A 21,638-nucleotide genomic window follows, 5' to 3' on the forward strand; every position below is an offset into this window, starting at 1 on the left:
TTTTCTAATTTGTCGGGTCAACGTATTATCCTTGTCTTTCTCAGATCATCTCTTTTCCGTTACTGTTTCGTGACCATATCTTAACAAAAGCCACACCTTTAGATTCTTACTACAACTCTTCTTCAGTCTCCTTTCTTATCTTCTTGATACAGGTATACTTGTCTTTGACTTCATGTGTTGGTGCTCATTTCGTTCATCGTTATTCCTTATAAGCCTGATATGGCCTCCCCCCTTTTAAGGGGTTCCTTATATGCTGATAGTCCTTTATGAAGTCTTCGCTTATACCTTATTCCTCACCTCCTTTTCCAACTTTGTGCCTGACATATCGAAAACTTCTTATCTTAAGCTTTTCTTTTACTTCCTGTCTAGGTCCTCATTTGTCCACATTTCCGTACCTTTCTATCCTTTATTCGTCCTTTCACTTGTTTAGCTCTCTTGCTCGTAATTCCTTCTTAACTATGTGTTCATATTGTAGCTGTGCGTACATATTTCTTAAGCGTTCCGCTAGTTTTGCTCTCAGCACAGAACCCTTAAAACTTTCATTCTCCCTGTCCTTGTCTATCAAGCCTCTAAGCACATTACTATAGCTACATACTTGTCCTTTTACAGATCTTTCACCTCAACACCATCACCATCCTGGGCATTCTTTCTCTTACTTCACATTCCTCTACCCTGGTCACCATTCTCTTAGACCTACTTGTGGAAATTAACTCTCAACCTCCACACATTTCTCCTTGTTTCCTTTTTCCTCACTCTATCCCTTTCACATGCCTACTTGAATTTTCATCCTAATGGTCTCGTACCTTTACCATCAATTTCTCGCGGGGGTTTCAACCACTAAGGTTTTCTTAACTTTCACTTTTTCCAACGTTTAAGCTTTCTATCTTTCATCTACTCACCCTCTTTCTTTTCCGAGTATCGTTATACTAGAATTTCCAACCTCAACCTATAGTAAAATAATAACAGCTCACCCGCAGCACTTGTACCATTTATTCTTGCTATCCCTCGGACTTTGGTACCTTTACTCTATTAACGCCTTTTATACCGTAGCTTCGGTTGCTGCAACTCACACGCCCACCGATACAATCATATATGGGACACGCTACACCTTTATACATATATGTAGTTTTACTATCAACTGGCCCACAAATTACTTCCAAACGCTGTTCGAGCCTAGCCTAATTCCAGGGCTCTTTACCGAGCTAGTCTGCCTCGTTTCACGCGTCTTCTTATGGTCTCCCATCATCTCATATACCGTAGTTTCACTTAGGATATTTTAGTTTTCCATTTGTCTTTTACGTCAGAATGTGTAGAATTCCTTATAAACTTCCCAGGGGGTCACCCATCATGGAATTGCCCCCACCTGAGCACGTTTAACCCAAAAGCTTCACCGAAATTTGGTGCCTTAATGCCGATATTTTCGCGTCCGCTTCTTCACATGACCTTTATTACATGTTCTGGAGCGAGTCGAGGTTTCACAGACTCCGAGGCACTTTCGTAACACGTCCTTTCTTTTACAATTACGGTTTTACCCTTTCGGTTCCCGATGTTCATCTTCCGCCTGTGTGTATGCCTACCTCCTGTCCTGGACTTCCAGATTCCCGATGGTAGCGATCTCACCTTCGTTGCCACGCCCAAATCCATAACCTTTCTGAAACAACGCACCTCACTTATTACCTGTTTACAGTATCTTCTGTCCCCGTCTCTTCCTATTAGGCATATCTATTCTAACAGACCTCCTTTTCCATTCTTATTCAAAATCCGTACGTAACAAGTACCGATAATACTTCACAGAACACGCGGCTATATGACATATTCAGCCATCAGAACTTCCAGTTCCAAGTAACAGAACAATTATCCAGGCTTACCTTTGTAACTTGCCATCTCGTCACTTGTCTTCTTTCGTCACCACTAGGCGTCTGCGAAAATCGACAGTTAGTATAAGGAATCTTATTGCCTATGACTTGGCTCTATCGCACGATCTAAGACAGAAAGAAGGTCAACATTTCCTAGATGCCCCGCAGCCTCCTGTTTATAAATGTGGCCGGCTTCACACTCATAAACAGGACTCTACTGGACACGACTTTGCAGACAACCCTTAGACCGACCTGCTCTGATACCACTTTGTCACACCCCGACCTTACTAGGGTGTGATGGGCACCCGACCCCATACTTGGAGCCGAGCGAACCCGCTAACTCTTGTTACATATATAAACTCTGGAATCAATTCAGAATAAAATACATAGTAAGCTCTCAATATTTTTTTTCTTTTTCTTTTTATAAGTAAATTCTATCATCATATAGGACCCGTGACGTGAAACATAATAACATATCGACGGGCGAAGCCGTCTACAAAGCTGACACTCTATACCCACGACTCTGTCTGCAAAGTCTCTAACATAGAACAAAACATCATAGTATAGCACGCTGATTCGGCTACACTCCAGGGCCAAGTGGAGCTCTCCAACTTCGCTGGAACATCTTCTATAATGGCTTCCGCTCATCTGGGTGTACCTGCGCGGCATGAAACGCAGCCCCCGAAGAAGAGGGGTCAGTACGAGCAATGTACTGAGTATGTAAGGCATGAACGACAATACCAGGAGAGGTACCAATGGAGATAATCACAAAGGAATCATATGGCATCTCGTATGGAACATATCATGTCATATCATATCGTGTCATATCATATCATGTCATATCATGTCATATCGTATCATATCGTGTCATATCATAGCATATCATGTCGTATCATATCATATCATGTCATATCATTTCATATCGTATCCTGTCGTATCATATCATATCATGTCATATCATATCATATCATATTCTGTCGTATCATATCATATCATGTCATATCATATCATATCATAGGGAGTCATGTAGCGTATCATAGGCTGATTGAGATACCTGTACAAATGAATGCCACTTAGGGCGGAAACCATGCATGCTTATCGGGTCATATCATATCATAGCACCGAACAAGTCGGCTCGCCCACATTGCGCCGAAATATGTCGGCTCGCCCATATATCCCGCGTCCGGGTATCTCGCGGCCGGGATGATAATGCCAGCTGACCAGGTGGCGATGAAACATGTGTCCCTTCCCCATATCCCCATATACATGTATAGCATGCATGAGAGCCCAAGGAAAGTCATGTGTCTATCGGAGTGACGTAAGGTCGGTAACCTCCGTTTGTATTATGGAATCATCATGGTCGTCATGTCACGCCTTGAAGGAACAATTATAAGGCGAGACTATCAATGAAGAACATTATCTCGGGAAAACATAAAACAGGATCATAACATATTACTTCATATATTTTAAAACCTTCAAAGTAGTCATTATCCAAAAGTAGCTTAACATTTCATATTGTCGTATTCATGGTAAGAACATATCCTTGGCATATTCGTCAGAGACACTTTCTCATGTCTGGCTTCATTATTGTCATCATAACTTCGTAGACGTTGTTTTAGTTATAAAAACTTTCAAAATCGTAAAACTTGAATTTTGGAGAAAAATATATATTTTGGAAAACATTTATAACTTTTGGAAAGGAAATCATGTTTTGAATTCATAACTTCTAGCTTTTGAAAACAAGGACGTTATGGGGAACATTTATAAGACTACATCATAGGATTCATGCCATAGAAAGAAAGGGCTTAGCCTTAACATACCTGCGTCGCGCCTTACTAGCTACGCTTATTCGTCCAACTTGTTAATCTACATTCAAAGGAGTTCACACATTCATTAGATCTTTTGTCATATACTTGCCTTAACCTTTCAAGCACATTCATTTATATTCTGCCAGAATTTCGGCAGCATTTCCCCTGTAAATACACCACCCCCGAGATTCTAACTCGGCCAAATTTAGCAACAACAATCCGAGAATGGAACTCGGCCAAACCAACAACGATACCAACAATTTTTCTAGCCACATTTCAATATTCATTTCAATCCGATTCAATTCAATTCAATTCAATTCAATTCAATTCGATTCACATAATCTTTCAACGACTTAATCAACATATTACTTTACCCAAAACCTTCCAATTCAACAACAACCATGCATATCATCATCATTCATGTATGCTAACCTCGACAACAACCTTCATTCTTCATCGCATAATCCGTAACGACGACTACTAGAATGTCAAATGACATCAATTTACATTAACTTACCAAAACTTCTATTATTTGACCATAACCACTTCTTACATATTTTCGCGCATTTTCATCCATCCCTTTACATTTCAACAATAACCATACCTTTCACCCATTAACAACATCATTTTCATAAGAGTCTATGTTAAAGTCATATTAATTTTCAAAACAGCCCGCAACCATTACAACTTCAACATACGTCATTAAACCTTCATTCTTTACCATAAATTTTACAACAACCACAAGCAAAGTACTAAATAAAGTTTGTTCATCTCTTCTACACAAATGGCCACTATTCGGCCACTACACCAAGCACACACACAACTTCATAAGTTTCATCCATTTCAATCGTCACATAATTCATAACAACAACAAAAACAACTGGAACACTAAGTAAAATCAACTCTTTCCTTGTCATACCAAATCAGCCCATAAACACAATAGCTTCAACACAACACTTTATGACCCTTCTCCGTAACTATTTTCGTTTTTAAAGCTTGCTAGACCTTATAATAACCTCAACACAAGATATGGGATGAATAAAATACATTATACTTGAAGAAACTCAGCCACATAAATTTTCTTCAACGCCACACTTGAGTTGAAGGAAGAACAATCACCTTTCACGGACTAGTTTGGCGAAATCTTGTTAAATTCTTGATTTTTCAAACTATAATATTTGGGAGAAATTTTGAGAGGCTTCTAGGACTTTTGGAATACTAATCTTGCTGAAAAAATGGGATTTATGGGGTATTTATAGCACCCCTAAGTCGGTTTCACCGACCTCCCCACGTGGGGCCCGCGGTTCTCTTTATTATTTTTTTGGCAGTTTAAGGTATCTCTCTTAAAATGGTCATACCTTATGATTCCGACATTGTGTGAGGGTCCACAACCTACCGTTAGAAAGCTAATTCAATTATCTAACACTTTTATTTTTGGGGGTTTTCCCAAATTCCAAACGTATAATGCCGTTTTTGCCCCTCCAAGTCAGGTCATCCGGAAACGTTTTCTTAAATCGTCCTTTTGGAGGGCTTACACTCATTTTTGGCTTATGGGTCCTTCTTAGAACTTGCTCAACTTCACATGTACTACTCATATATCTCTATATATGTCTTTTATAAAGTCCCGATGAGTGGGCCCCATCTTGGCTTATGGTTACGAGGGCTATCATCGAGTGATCACGTTAACCGATTTACTTCCTACGCTCTCCAAATGCCATGTATATACATTCTCATACTCAGATAATATAATCTTTATCTCTGATCCTTGTGTGAAATTCCCGTTTTACCCCTGTTCTTCCGCATTATTTCCATGAACCATTTTGCGAATTCCTCTTTTTACCCTTAACCTTTCTCACTATTTCCATACTACCCATGTTCGTAAATAATATTCACAACAGCTTATATATTAGAATAAATTTTGAAAATGGTCATTCCCTTAACTTCGTCACGACTACCTTGAAATATCCGAACGTATAAAATACGGGATATAACAGCACTAGCCATGGTAGCTGACATGGGGGACCGTGTACACCGGTTTGTGATTGGTTTGGGGCCACATTTGATTAAGGAGGGCTTGACGGCCTTACTTCAGGAAGGGATGGATGTTTATCGTATTCAGGCCCATGTCCAGAATCTGGAAGAACAGCAGCTGTCGCAAAAGGGTGAGCATGATTATGATAGAGGTTATAGTAAGAGGGCCAGATCTTTTGGTACTGTTAGCGAGTTCAGAGGGGGTCAGAGGCAGCAGTATTCCATGCATTCAGGCCAATCAGCGACTAGTGCACCTGTTCTATTTGTAGGCAAGAGATTTGATTGCCCTATTTATTCTGGACCGGTTCATAGCTTTAGAGTTTCGAATTCTCAGTATACAGGTGATCCTAGTCAGATGAGACCACCCCTGCCACGGTGTAATCAATGTGGTAAGCTACATTTGGGACATTGTCGCCTAGGTTCAAGCGCTTGTTATGCTTACGGTCAGACTGGGCATATGCTGCGTGATTGTCTATTGAGGGGTGGCAAAGGTAGGGCCCAGCCCACAGGATCAGCGGCTAGTTCTTCATCGCCTGTATGCCCTTTAGGACAAGGTTCGCAGGCACCAGCAGGTCATGGTAGAGGCAGAGAGGGAGCATCTAGTTCGAACGGCCCTCAGAACTGTATCTATACGCTAGCTGGGTGACAGGATCTTGAGTCTCCCCTGATGTTGTCACAGGTATATTATCAGTATCCTCTCATGAAGTGTATGCATTGATTGATCCGGATTCTACTTTGTCATATATTACTCCTTATATTACTGATCGTATTGGGGTGAAACCCGAGCCAATCAAACCTTTTGAGGTGTCTACACCTGTTGGTGACCCAGTGATAGCTAAACGGATATATAGAAATTGTGTGATCGCAGTTTGTGACCGTCATACTATGGCTGATTTGATTGAGCTGAAGATGGTAGATTTTGACGTCATTATGGGTATGGATTGGCTAGCCTCCTGTTACGCCAATGTTGATTGCAGAACAAAAATGGTTCGTTTTCAGTTTCCGAGAGAACCAGTTTTAGAATGGAAAGGTAATACAGCATCCCCGAGAGATAGGTTTATTTCCTATCTCAAGGAGAGGAAATGATTGCTAAGGGATGTATATATCATTTAGTCCGGGTTCAAGATATAGAATCAAAGCCGCTAACTCTTCAATCTGTACCGGTAGTGAATGAGTTTTCAGATGTGTTTCCGGATGAGCTTCCAGGCCTTCCACCAGAACGGGAGATTGATATTACCATTGATGTGCTGCCAGATACCAAGCCTATATCTATTCCTCCTTATGGAATGGCTTCTGCAAAATTGAAAGAGTTAAAGAAGCAACAGAAAGATTTGCTTGAAAAAGGCTTTATTAGGCCCTGGTTCATCGCCATGAGGAGCGACTGTGTTGTTCGTAAGAAAGAAGGATGGTTCCTTGAGGATGTGTATTGACTACAGGAAATTGAATAAGGTGACCATAAAGAATAAATTGATGATTTATTCGACAAGTTGCAGGGTGCCAAATGGTTTTCAAAAATAGATCTAAGATCCGGGTATCATCAAGTGAGAGTCAGGGAAGAGGATATTCCGAAGACAGCCTTCAAAACTAGATATGGCCATTTCGTGTTTCGGGTAATGTCATTTGGATTGACTAATGCACCGGTGGTATTCATGAACTTGATGAATAATATGTTCAGACCTTTCCTAGATCTATTTGTGATTGTGTTCATTGATGATATCCTAGTATATTCTCGATCGGAGGCAGAGCATGTAGATCATCTACGTACTGTTCTTAGAACTCTTCAGACTCGGGAGCTATATGCCAAGTTTTCAAAATGTGAGTTTTGGCTGAATTCTGTAACTATTCTGGGGCATATTATTTCAGCTGATGGTATTCGAGTAGATACCTAGAAGATTGAAGTTGTGAAGACCTAACCAAGGCCTACAACACCTACGGAGGTCCGTAGTTTTCTGGGGTTGGCCGGTTACTACAGAAGATTTGTACAAGGATTTTCTTCTATTTCCACACCATTGACAAAGCTAACTCAGAAATTAGCAAAATTCCAATGGACCGACGCTTGTAAGCGCGATTTTCAAGAGCTAAAAGATAGATTGACTTTGGCTCCGATCCTCACACTTCCAGAAGGATCAGAAGGCTATGTTTTTTATTGTGATGCTTCTGATGTTGGGTTGGGTTGTGTATTGATGCAGCACGATAAGGTCATTGCCTATGCTTCAAGGCAGTTGCGGAAACACAAGAAAAACTACCCGACCCATGATCTATAGTTAGTTGTGATTATTCATGCATTGAAGATGTGGACACATTATTTATATGGTATTCATATTGACATTTATAAAGATCACAAAAGTCTCCAGTATATTTTCAAACAGAAGAAGTTGAATCTACGACAAAGACGGTGGTTGGAGCTATTAAAGGATTATGATGTGAGTATCTTATATCATCCTGGGAAGAAGAATGTAGTAGCTGATGCTCTTAGCCATAAATCCATGGGCAGTCTATGTGATGTTCAGCCGGAGAAGAAGGAGTTAGCTCGTGAGCTTCAATAGCTAGCCATCTTAGGAGTTCGCTTGATGGACTCGGGCAATGCGGGAGTTACTGTCCATAACTCAGCTCTCTCATCTTTAGTATTGGAGGTGAAGAAGCGCCAATATGAGGACCCTAAGTTAATTGATTTCAGAGATACACTTCCTCAGAAGAAGAAGTCACCATTTGGGATTTTGGTAAATGGATTTCTCAGGTATCAAGGCAGACTATATGTCCCTGATGTTGCAGGGTTGCATCGACAGATTCTGGAGGAAGCCCATTATTCCCATTATTCTGTTCAACTAGGAGCGACCAAGAAATATCATGATCTTAAACCCATATATTGGTGGGACGGAATGAAGAAAGATGCAGCAGAGTTCGTAGCTCAATGTCCTAACTGTCAACAGGTAAAGATTGAACATCAAAAGCCTGGTGGATTATTGCAAGCTATAGAGATTCCGACTGGGAAATGGGAAGTGATTAATATGGATTTCATTACAGGCTTTCCTCGTTCTCAGCGTAAGTATGACTTTATATAGGTAGTTGTGGATAGACTTACGAAGTCAACTCATTTTCTACCAGTCAGAACTACGTACTCAATAGAAGATTATGCAAAGCTGTATATCAAAGAGATAGTACAACTTCATGGTGTTCTGGTATCCATTATCACTGATAGAGGAGCATAATTTACAGCTAATTTCTAGAAGTCCTTTCAAGAGGGTTTTGGGAACTCACGTAAGACTTAGCACAGCATTTCATCCACAAACTGATGGACAAGATAAGCGCACCATTCAGACCCTCTAAGATATGCTATGGGCATGTGTGTTGGACTTTGGAGGTAGCTGGGATGACCACTTGCCGCTTATTAAATTTGCATATAACAATAGTTACCACTCCAGCATTCAAATGGCCCCATATGAGGCTCTATATGGGAGAAAGTGTAAATCGCCAATTGGATGGTTCTAAGTAGGGGAAACAAAGTTAGTGGGCCCAAACTTGATCCAGCAAGCGGTGGAGAAGATCAAGTTTATCCAAGACCGGTTGTCAACAGCCCAAAGCCGGTAGAAATCCTATGCGGACAATCGCCGTCAAGATCTAGAATTCTAAGTTAATGATTGGGTATTCTTAAAAGTGTCACCTATGAAGGGTGTGATGAGATTTGGTAAGAAAGGCAAGCTTAGTCCTCGATATATTGGACCTTACAACATTGTGCGCAAGGTAGGCCAAGTGGCTTATGAGTTAGATTTGCCTTCGGACTTGGAGTCAGTCCACCCAGTCTTCCATGTGTCGATGCTTCACAAGTGCATTGGTGATTCTTCTAGAATTGCACCTGTGGATGATGTTCAGGTCACAGAGCAATTATCCTATGAAGAAGTTCCCATTGCTATTCTAGATAGACAAGTTCGGAGACTTAGAACCAAAGATATAACTTCAGTTAAAGTTTTATGGAGAAACAAAAACAAGGAAGAAATGACTTGGGAAGCTGAGGAATATATGAAGTCCAAGTATCCGCATTTATTTCCACCCCCAGGAGAGCTTTAGACAGAGACACCATTGTCTCTAGGTATGTAATGCTTCTTTTGATAAATTTCTTGGTCGTGTGTAGCCATAATTATTGTTGTTTCGTAGCCCTGTGAGGCATTATATATTATGGGTTTTTGTGGAAGGATGGTAGTGACATATTTACAGGGGAAACTCTGGCAAAATTTCTGTAGAAACCTTAAGAGCCAAACATTCGGAGACGAATGTTCCTAAGGGGGGAATGTTACACCTTGGAAATTTCGTGACGTTTACCTTATGGGTGAACCAACGTAATCCTAAAGTGGAAATGAATACCTCATAAGGTTAGAAAGGATATTTGGTAATGTTAAGCGTATACCTTAAGGTTTCAGAGTAATATGAAGCGGTGGAAGTGAGTTTGTTGGAGAAATTAGAGTTGGAGTCATGTTTTGGAAGATTATGTAGCATTTGAGTTATACATTGCTTAGAATTGCCTTTAGAGGAATCTATAGGGCCCCTTAAATTTTTAATGAAGTTTTATACAAGTTCCAAGTAGGTTCCATAAGGATTGGAGGTCAAACAGATCGAAAAGAACGCGATTTCGCGAAACCGGAGAAGTTGGGGAAGTATGCGGTCGCATACTGAGTATGCTGGGTCGCATACTGGCCTCCAACTCCAAATTTTGGGTGACATCACTTGCCAACATCACCCTCAAGTGGTGGAGGGAGTATGCGCCGCATACTCAGTATGCTAGGCCGCATATTCACCGCAAATTGGAGCGGGATGCGAATTTGCCACCTTTTTAAATCCCCGAAGACCTCATTTTCATTCCAACTTTCCACACTTATTTCCCCACATCTCTAGAGGCTTTTTGAGAGTTATCGAAGGCTCTATATCACTCCACACCTTTCCATAGCATCAAGAGAGAAGATAAACATCATAACTCAAAGGCAATCCATGGAAGGTGATAGTTCTTGTTTTCTTTCAAAGTTGTGGTGAACTTGATCTTGGAGGGAGTTGAGTGAGGTGAAGTTCCTTGATTATAAGGTATGTTCTTCATCCTATTCATATGGTTGAGTTAATGTAAAGGTTTGGTACCCCATAGAAAGGAAAATAATTAAAGTGGAGAAGCTATAAGTATTGAAGTGAAGAAGATGACTATAAGGTGAACTTGAAAAGGGGATTATGGTTAAATTTGAGACTAATTTGAATGTAACTTCTTGATTATGATATTATGGATGTTGTTATTATTGTTTGGGACCTGTTTTATAATATGGTGGAAGTTGATAAAATAGGGGAAATGCTGCCCAAATCTCGTTAGCTCGTTAATTATGTTACTTTGGACTTAAGCATGTTTTCAAGACTTAACCTTAGTATAAATCCTCTTGAATATAGATTTTGCGGGCTTTGGAGGAAAACGTTAGTAGTTAAGAAGACGTGAAGGTATGTAAGGCTAACCCTTTTCTTTCTAAAGGCATGACTCCATAGTTGTCAACCTAAACATGATATCCACACTATTCCTATTCCTAGAAATATTACAAGCCCATAATTTTCATGATTCTTACGATATAGTCGATAATGATCTTTGTGGAAATTATGATGATGGTTTCAATTCTTGAAATGCCAAACCTTGAAGTTCCTAATGTTCTCATGATACTATTGAGTTTGTCACAAGATTATCGATTGTATTCATTGTTGTTGATCCCATCTTATAATAGTTGTTCTTCCAAGATGGGATATGGCGATGATGATGACTCCATAATAGAAATCGGAGGGTTACTGACCTTATGCCACTCCGATAGAGTAGTAACGTTTTATTTTGGCTCTCGTGCATGCTTTATATATATGTATGTCACGACCCGACTCGGGGCCGCGACGAGCACCCGGTGCTAACCCACCCAAGCACCCTCTTAGCTTACTCTTATACTTACATCTAGGTGAGCCACATAATTATACATGCATTTCCATTGATTCGTCAACTAGTCCCATATGGACAACCGCACATTTATATCATCATAGGCATTTATGCTACATCAATATACATGGGCCAACGTGGCCGACAAAATGATATACAAAACATAGGCCGACAAGGCCAAACACATCTACCCACACACACACACGTCTACGAGCCTCTAAGAGTATAACATATCACATTAGCAGGACAGGACCCCGCTATGCCCATAATTATATACACAAAAGAATGAGTACCCAAAAGATATGGCTCCGAAGGAAATGGAGCTCTCTATGAAATCTCCGAATAGGCAACTAAGGATCAAATCTATCTCCCTGCGCACCTGCGGGCATGACGCAGCGTCCACAAACAAAAGGACGTTAGTACGAAGAATGTACTGAGTATGTAAAGCATGATCAACATCAATATAGAAGCATAATAGATATCATATGAAGATAGCATAGGAGGGGAGACAGCAATATCATCATCATGTCGCTTACTTGCATACATCGTCGTTCGTATCCCATAATAATACTCGTACCATACTTGTGCTCATATTCGTGTACATGTCCTTATTCGTATTCCTATACATAGTCTTTTCAAATTCATATTCATATTCATATTATATACATAGTCATTTCATATACATAGCATTTACATAGCATACCCGACCTCATGGGATCGGTGTCTTATACATACTTGGCCAACCAAGGCTCAAGGTCATACATACCTGGCCCTACCAAGGCATCAGGGTTATCCGTACCCTCTGCAGAGGTGTGCGCGCGTTTCGTAATCGTATACATAATTTATACATAGTCATATACATATAGTCTTACCCAGCATCATAAGCTCGGAGTCTTATTATAGCCCTTCATAGGCACACATACCCATATATCGTAGCTCGTAAGCATCTCTAATCTCATTTTACTCTCATCATCATTACTATCCTTATCATTATCGTTACATTTACATTATAGACTTACTCGTCATACGAGGAACGTAGTATAAGCACAGTACATATCAAGGGTCGTGAGCTTATGAGCTCGGAATGTCAACCATGTGAAGACAACATACTCATATAGAGGAATCTAGGAATTTGGCCAATAACCATGCCTTATGAAAGAAGGGTTAGCCTTACATACCTTTCCGTCGAACTATTCTATGCTTGCACGTTCCCTTCCAATGCTAGCGTTTATACCTTCATTAATATCATAACAATGGCCTTTAGTCATTCACATTATCCACATTATCTAGAATTCCTCAATTTGCCTCTAATTCACCCACATTCATGATTATAACACCCATCTTCGTCCATTCGTCTAAAGTGTTTAGTTCATGATCTTAATACCATTTATAACATATTCATATCACAACACAACAACATTCATAACTCAATTCAAACTATTTCTCAAAATGTCACTATGCATCATTCATGACCTAGTTGACCACATTTTCTACAATCTATGTATTTTAATTCTCCAATACCTCAATCATCTTGTAAAAATCATGAATCTTACCTTAGAAGTTGTAGGAACAAGATTTGGTTGATAATACTCTTCTTTGAGCAAAATCCTAGTTTTTCTCCATTCGGATTTCTTGACTTGGATGATCCTTGATGATTCCCTTATCCTTGATTTACTTGTCTTAATGTTATGGAAGACTTATAATCCTTGAAAACCCATAAAATAAATTTAGAGAGAAGTTCTAGAGAGAAGTGGTGTAATGTTGTAAATGAAATAAGACAAGTCTTGATCCTCATATTTAATGAATTGAAAAATCTGTGCTGGGTGAACAGTGGTCGTCCATGGAGGTTTACGGTCCGTATTTCAGTTTACGGACCGTCCCTCGTGGTTGTTTTTAAGCTTAAGCAGAACCAGAAACTTTGGCCTGCATGCATGGTGATTACGACCATGGTTGACGGGCCGTAAATCACTTTACGGTCCGTCCACCAGGTCGTATTTTAGCCATTTCGTCAGCTGGCAGAAAGTTGACGTTGGACATGCCGGTTTACAACGTCAAGTTTACGGACCGTATTGCACTTTACGGTCCGTATTTTTCACTATACGACCACCGGTCAGTTTTTCCAACTTTCAATTTTTCTCATTTCTCGACTTTTCATTCTAATCATCCACATCCCTTTACATACTTTTCCCATGAAACATTATACACTCGCACTCCTCGCACACATCATTAGTTCATTTACTTGCGTACCAACGGAAAATTTTCCGAGGTGTAACATTCTACCCCCCTTAGGAACATTCATCCTCGAATGTTAAAGGCTTGGGGAATTCTATAAAAATTTCGCCAGAGTTTCCTCTGTAATGTGGCACTACCACCCTGTCACAACAACCCACAATAACAATGCCTCACAGGGCAATAATACAACAGCACTAGAAATTTGGCCACACACAACCTGAATGTATAAAAGGAAAACATGCATACCTTATGATTTTGACGTCTCATCTTGGACTTCTTCCAAGGGCTGAAATAAATGTGGGTATTTGGATCGCATATTCTCTTCTGCTTCCCATGTCATTTCCTCTCGATTTTTATTTCTCCACAGAACTTTAATTGAGGCCACTTCTTTGTTTCTATGCCTCCGTACTTGCCTATCTAATATGGCAATGGGTATTTCATCATAAGTTAACTTTTCTGTCACTTGAATATCATTCACTGGGACGATCCTCGTAGGATCTCCAACACACTTCCGAAGCATCGAGACATGAAATACTGGATGGACTGACTCCAAATCTGGAGGTAGATCTAGCTCATAGGCCACCTTGCCTATTTTGCGCACAATTTCGTATGGCCCAATATACCGGGGACTGAGCTTCCCCTTTTTGCCAAATCTCATCACGCCCTTCATCGGCGACACTTTCAAGAATACCTAATCTTTCACTGCGAACTCTAAGTCTCTTCGACGATTATCCGCATAGGACTTCTGACGACTTTGAGTCGCTAGCATTCGATCTTGTATAAGCTTAACTTTCTCTATTGCTTGCTGGACCAAGTCTGGCCCTATCAACTTAGCTTCTCCGGTTTCAAACCACCCAATTGGGGATCTACACTTTCGCCCATATAGAGCTTCATACGGTGCCATTTGAATGCTAGAATGGTAACTGTTATTGTAAGCAAACTCAATGAGTGGCAAATGGTCATCCCAATTTCCTCCAAAATCTATCATACATGCCCGTAACATATCTTCAAGAGTCTGAATAGTACGTTCAGCTTGCCCATCGGTCTGTGGGTGAAACGCCGTGCTTAGGCGCACTTGGGTCCCTAAACCTTCATGGAATGACCCCCAAAACTTGGCTGTAAACTGAGTCCCTCTATCGGAGATAATAGATACTGGAACGCCATGGAGTCTCACTATCTCGTTAAGATAAAGCTTGGCATAATCTTCCGCCACATAGGTCGTTCTGACCGGTAAGAAATGCGCTGACTTTGTGAGCCTATCCACGATCACCCATATAGAATCATATTTACGTCGAGAACGGGGTAACCCTGTAATGAAATCCATATTAATCACTTCCCACTTCCAAGTTAGGATTTCTATAGCTTGCAATAAGCCACCCGGATTTTGGTGTTCTATCTTCACTTGTTGGCAGTTAGGACACTGAGCTACGAATTCTGCTACGTCTTTCTTCATCCCATTCCACCAATATATAGTCTTAAGATCATGATACATTTTCGTCGCTCCAGGGTCAATGGAGTAACGGGAACAATGAGCTTCTCTCAAAATCTGATGGCGTAGACCTGCCACATCGGGAACACATAACCTGCCTCGACATCGGAGAACTCCGTCTTCCGAAATGTCAAATGATGACCCCTCCTTCTGAGGGAGTGTATCTCTGTACTGCATTAGCATGGGATCCTCATATTGTCGCTCTTTTACTTCCTCTACTAACGATGAAACTGCTGAATTCTGAATAGTAGCTCCGCTGCTACCTGAGTCCACCACTCGGACTCCTAGGCTAGCTAACTGTTGAAGATCACGGGCCATCTCTTTCTTTTCTGGTCGTACCTCACTTAGACTTTCCATCGACCTACGGCTAAGAGCATCAGCCACAACATTTGCCTTTCCGGTGTGGTATAGGATTTCAACATCATAGTCTTTTAGCAACTCTAGCCATCGTCGTTGCCGCAAATTCAACTCTTTCTACTTGAAGATGTACTGGAGACTCTTATGATCTGTGTAAATATCCATGTGGACACCATATAAGTAATGTCTCCATATCTTTAAAGCATGGACCACCGCGGCCAATTCTAAGTCATGGGTAGGATAATTCTGCTCATGTTTCCGTAATTGTCTAAAAGCATACGCAATCACCTTACCATTTTGCATCAATACACAGCCTAGCCCGACGCCTGAAGCATCACAATAAATAACATATCCTTCCAATCCCTCTGGAAGTGTCAAGACTGGGGCTGAAGTCAGTCGGTCTTTCAACTCTTGGAAACTACGCTCGCAAGCATCTGTCCATTGAAACTTAGCTGACTTCTGAGTCAACTTAGTGAGCGGTGCAGAAATAGAAGAGAAACCCTCAACAAATCTTCTGTAATAACCGGCTAAGCCCAAAAAGCAACGAACCTCCGTAGGGGTCGTGGGCCTTGGCCAGGTCTTCACGGCCTCAATCTTTTGGCTATCCACTCGAATACCGTCAGCTGCAACAATGTGGCCCAGAAATGCCACTAAGTTCAACCAAAACTCGCATTTGGAAAACTTCGCGAATAACTATCGAGTTCGAAGAACTCCAAGGACAACACGCAAGTGATCCGCATGTTCTGCCTCGGATCTATAATACACTAGGATATCATCGATGAATACAATCACGAATAAATCTAGAAAAGGCCTGAATACATTGTTCATTAAGTCCATAAACACTGCCGGTGCATTAGTTAGCCCAAACGACATTACTCGGAACTCGAAATGTCCATATCTTGTTCTGAAAGCTGTCTTAGGGATATCTTTCTCCCTAACTCTTACTTGGTGATACCCGGACCTCAAATCAATCTTTGAAAACCATTTGGCACCTTGCAATTGATCAAATAGATCATCAATCCTCGGGAGGGGATACTTGTTCTTAATTGTCACTTTATTCAATTGTCGATAATCAATGCACATTCTCAAAGAGCCATCCTTCTTCCAGACGAACAATACGGGTGCTCCCCACGGGGATGAACTAGGCCTAATGAAGCCTTTTTCAAGCAAGTCTTTTAATTGCTCCTTCAACTCTTTCAACTCTGCGGGTGCCATCCTATAGGGAGGAATAGATATGGGTTTAGTGTCTGGCAACACATCAATCGCAAAATCTATCTCTCGCTCGGGAGGAAGGCCTGGAAGATCTTCCGGGAACACATCCGGAAATTCGTTCACTACCGGAACTGACTGAAGAGTCGGCGACTCAGCTTCTACATCTTGAACTCGCACTAGGTGATAAATACACCCTTTCGTGATCATCTTCCTTGCCTTTAGATAGGAAATAAACCTACCTTTTGGTGATGCCGAATTCCCTTTCCATTCTAAGACTGGTTCTCTCGGAAACTAGAAACGAACCATCTTCATTCGGCAATCAACATTGGCATAACAAGAAGCCAACCAATCCATGCCCATAATAACGTCAAAATCTACCATTTCTAGCTCATGCAAATCAATCATGGTACGATGATCACAAATCACAATCACACAATACCTATATACTCGGCTAGCTATTACCGATTCACCCACGGGTGTAGACACCTCAAAAGGTTTGATAGACTCCGGCTCAATTATAAATCGACCCGCAATATATGGAGTAACATATGACAATGTGGAGCCCGGATCAATCAAAGCATATACATCATGAGAAAATACCGATAATATACCTGTGACCACATCAGGAGAAGACTCAAGATCTTGGCGTCCAGCCAAAGCATAAATACGGTGCTGAGGACCGCTAGTACTGGGAGCTCTGCCTCTACCTCTACCATGGCCGACTGGCGCATCTGAACCTGGCCCCGTAGGGCATATAGATGTCGAAGATCCGGCTGCCGACCCTGATGGCTGGGTCCTACCTCTACCATGTACTGAGGAGCAATCATGCATAATATGGCCTGGCCGACCACATGAATAGCAAGCGTCTAAACCTGATCGGCACTGACCCCAATGCAACTTTCCACACTGAGAACATCGTGGTACGGGTGGCCTTGGCTGGCCTGAATCACCTCTAAACTGAGACCCCGAATAACCCTGACTCGGCTCGGAACGAGTAGATCTGTCAAATCTCTGCCCCGTGAACTGTGGGGGTGTACTGGGCATAGAATAGCCTGAATGGCTGGGAAACTGCTGTCTGTGTCCGCCCCTGGACTCGCCCCTCGAACCCGAAGGTCTGGCCCTCTTGTTATGGCCCCTATCCTGCTCACGTTCATTTCTCCGCTGCTATAGGTGTTCCTCTAATTCCTGAGCGTGTGCCTGAATGCGTGCAATATCCATGCCATCCTGAAGGGACGCAATCAAACATTTATCCATCAAGTGTGGCCCTAGGCCTTTCACAAACCGGTGCACCCGATCGCCCATATCCGCTACCATGGCCGAAGCATACCTAGCCAAGGAATTGAAGTGGAGACTATACTCTGTAGCACTCATGCTACCTTGCCTCAGATTCAAGAAATTATTGGCCCTAGCTCGCCGAACTTCTGGAGGCATGTAGTGACGGAGAAAAGCATCGACAAACTCTTGCCATACCGACGGAGGTGCATTGGCTCCCCTCGAAGCCATCCAAACCGTATACCACTGGATTGAGACATCCCTCAATCTGTATGACGCTAGCTCCACCGATTCGGTGTCTGAAGCATGTATCAACCGGAGCGTCCTTAGCATACCATCAATAAAGTCCTGGGGATCCTCCTCCAGTTTCGACCCAAAGAATTCCGGGGGTTTCAAAGCAATGAAGTCACGGGCCCTTGCACTAACAGTCCTGTCACCTTGCCCTGCGCTTGGCCTCTGAGTCTGGGCCGCAACCAACTGAGTCAACAAATTAATGGCCTCTCTTACATCTTGGCCTGAAGCATTCTGTGGAGGAGCTAGAGCTGGGGCTGAGGCTCCCACGTGATCCTCAGTAATAGGCACTGTCTGGGAGGACTGAGATTGAGCCGCACTCTGGGACTTATCTTCCTCTACTACCGGTGGCGGTGCTCTTTCAGCCCGCTTTTCTGCCACCGTCTTGCCCTTTTGGGATGCTGTAGCCTTTTTCTTTTTAGGCATCTCTAAAATACACAACACACGATTTAGGAACAAGAATTTCTTACATCATAGCTTTATCGCACGATTCTTATGAAGAAAGAAGGTCATATATTCCTAAGATGTCCGCAGCTTCTCGTTTATAAGTGTGGCGCGCAACACACCCATAATCAAGACTCTACTAGACACGGCTCGTAGACACATCCTAGGACTGAACTGCTCTGATACCACTTTTGTCACGACCCGGCTCGGGGCCGCGACGAGCACCCGGTGCTAACCCACCCAAGCACCCTCTTAGCTTACTCTTATACTTACATCTAGGTGAGCCACATAATTATACATGCATTTCCATTGATTCGTCAACTAGTCCCATATGGACAACCGCACATTTATATCATCATAGGAATTTATGCTACATCAATATACATGGGCCAACGTGACCGACAAAATGATATACAAAACATAGGCCGACAAGGCCAAACACATCTACCCACACACACACACGTCTACGAGCCTCTAAGAGTATAACATATCACATTAGCGGGACAGGACCCCGCTATGCCCATAATTATATACACAAAAGAATGAGTACCCAAAAGATATGGCTCCGAAGGAAATGGAGCTCTCTATGAAATCTCCGAATAGGCAGCTAAGGATCAAATCTATCTCCATGCGCACCTGCGGGCATGACGCAGCGTCCACAAACAAAAGGACGTCAGTACGAAGAATGTACTGAGTATGTAAAGCATGATCAACATCAATATAGAAGCATAATAGATATCATATGAAGATAGCATAGGAGGGGAGACAGTAATATCATCATCATGTCGCTTACTTGCATACATCGTCGTTCGTATCCCGTAATAATACTCGTACCATACTTGTGCTCATATTCGTGTACATGTCCTTATTCGTATTCCTATACATAGTCTTTTCAAATTCATATTCATATTATATACATAGTCATTTCATATACATAGCATTTACATAGCATACCCGACCTCATGGGATCGGTGTCTTATACATACTTGGCCAGCCAAGGCTCAAGGTCATACATACCTGGCCCTACCAAGGCATCAGGCTTATCCGTACCCTCTGCAGAGGTGTGCGCACGTTTCGTAATCGTATACATACTTTATACATAGTCATATACATATAGTCTTACCCGGCATCATAAGCTCGGAGTCTTATTATAGCCCTTCATAGGCACACATACCCATATATCGTAGCTCGTAAGCATCTCTAGTCTCATTTTACTCTCATCATCATTACTATCCTCATCATTATCGTTACATTTACATTATAGACTTACTCGTCATACGAGGAACGTAGTATAAGCACAGTACATATCAAGGGTCGTGAGCTTATGAGCTCGGAATATCAACCATGTGAAGACAACATACTCATATAGAGGAATCTAGGAATTTGGCCAATAACCATGCCTTATGAAAGAAGGGTTAGCCTTACATACCTTTCCGTCGAACTATTCTATGCTTGCACGTTCCCTTCCAATGCTAGCGTTTATACCTTCATTAATATCATAACAATGGCCATTAGTCATTCACATTATCCACATTATCTAGAATTCCTCAATTTGCCTCTAATTCACCCACATTCATGATTATAACACCCATCTTCGTCCATTCGTCTAAAGTGTTTAGTTCATGATCTTAATACCATTTATAACACATTCATATCACAACACAACAACATTCATAACTCAATTCAAACTATTTCTCAAAATGTCACTATGCATCATTCATGACCTAGTTGACCACATTTTCTACAATCCATGTATTTTAATTCTCCAATACCTCAATCATCTTGTAAAAATCATGAATCTTACCTTAGAAGTTGTAGGAATAAGCTTTGGTTGATAATACTCTTCTTTGAGCAAAACCCTAATTTTTCTCCATTCAGATTTCTTGACTTGGATGATCCTTGATGATTCCCTTATCCTTGATTTACTTGTCTTAATGTTATGGATGACTTATAATCCTTGAAAACTCATAAAATAAATGTAGAGAGAAGTTCTAGAGAGAAGTGGTGTAATGTTGTAAATGAAATAAGACAAGTCTTGATCCTCATATTTAATGAATTGAAAAATCTGTGCTGGGTGAACAGTGGTCGTCCATGAAGGTTTACGGTCCGTATTTTAGTTTACGGACCGTCCCTCGTGGTCGTTTTTAAGCTTAAGCAGAACCAGAAATTTTGGCCTGCATGCATGGTGATTTACGACCATGGTTTACGGGCCGTAAATCACTTTACGGTCCGTCCACCAGGTCGTACTTTAGCCATTTTGTCAGCTGGCAGAAAGTTGAAGTTGGACATGCCAGTTTACGACGTCAAGTTTACGGACCGTATTTGTTACATCCGACATTTTTGTTTATTCGAAAGATTCAAGATAAATTGATTTGTGATGAATAAGGCCACAATTGGACCTTACTTGGTATGAATGTGTAGGTTATGAATTCAATGGTGTGGAATTACGAAAGGTGGCCAAGGGCAAAATTGGAATTTTGGAAACTTGCCCATGAACTACAATATGTAACCAACAATTTTGGGCTCTAAAAGAAATAAGAAAAACAAGGCCCATTAAGGGATGGCCCAACCGGTCATTCAATGAAAAAAAAGGGGGCCCAAGTCCATAATTTAATTAGGTATATTATATATGATGATACATATCCATAGAATGTTCAAGAAAGCAAGAAAAATCAAAAAAAAAAAAGAGAACAAGGCATTTCGGGTTT

The 21,638-nt window shown here is 41.4% G+C and overlaps 1 protein-coding gene across 1 annotated transcript; it reads left to right on the forward strand.

Annotated features, from left to right (window-relative positions):
* Positions 1-5,666: 5,666 nt before the first annotated feature.
* Positions 5,667-6,341, forward strand: LOC132624260 (uncharacterized). The gene is made up of 2 exons (XM_060339065.1): positions 5,667-5,874; positions 5,965-6,341. The coding sequence occupies exons 1-2, from the start codon at positions 5,667-5,669 to the stop codon at positions 6,339-6,341; spliced, it is 585 nt and encodes a 194-aa protein (XP_060195048.1).
* Positions 6,342-21,638: the final 15,297 nt, after the last annotated feature.

This window comes from Lycium barbarum, chromosome 12 (assembly GCF_019175385.1).
Source record: "Lycium barbarum isolate Lr01 chromosome 12, ASM1917538v2, whole genome shotgun sequence".
Classification (NCBI taxonomy): Eukaryota; Viridiplantae; Streptophyta; class Magnoliopsida; order Solanales; family Solanaceae; genus Lycium; species Lycium barbarum.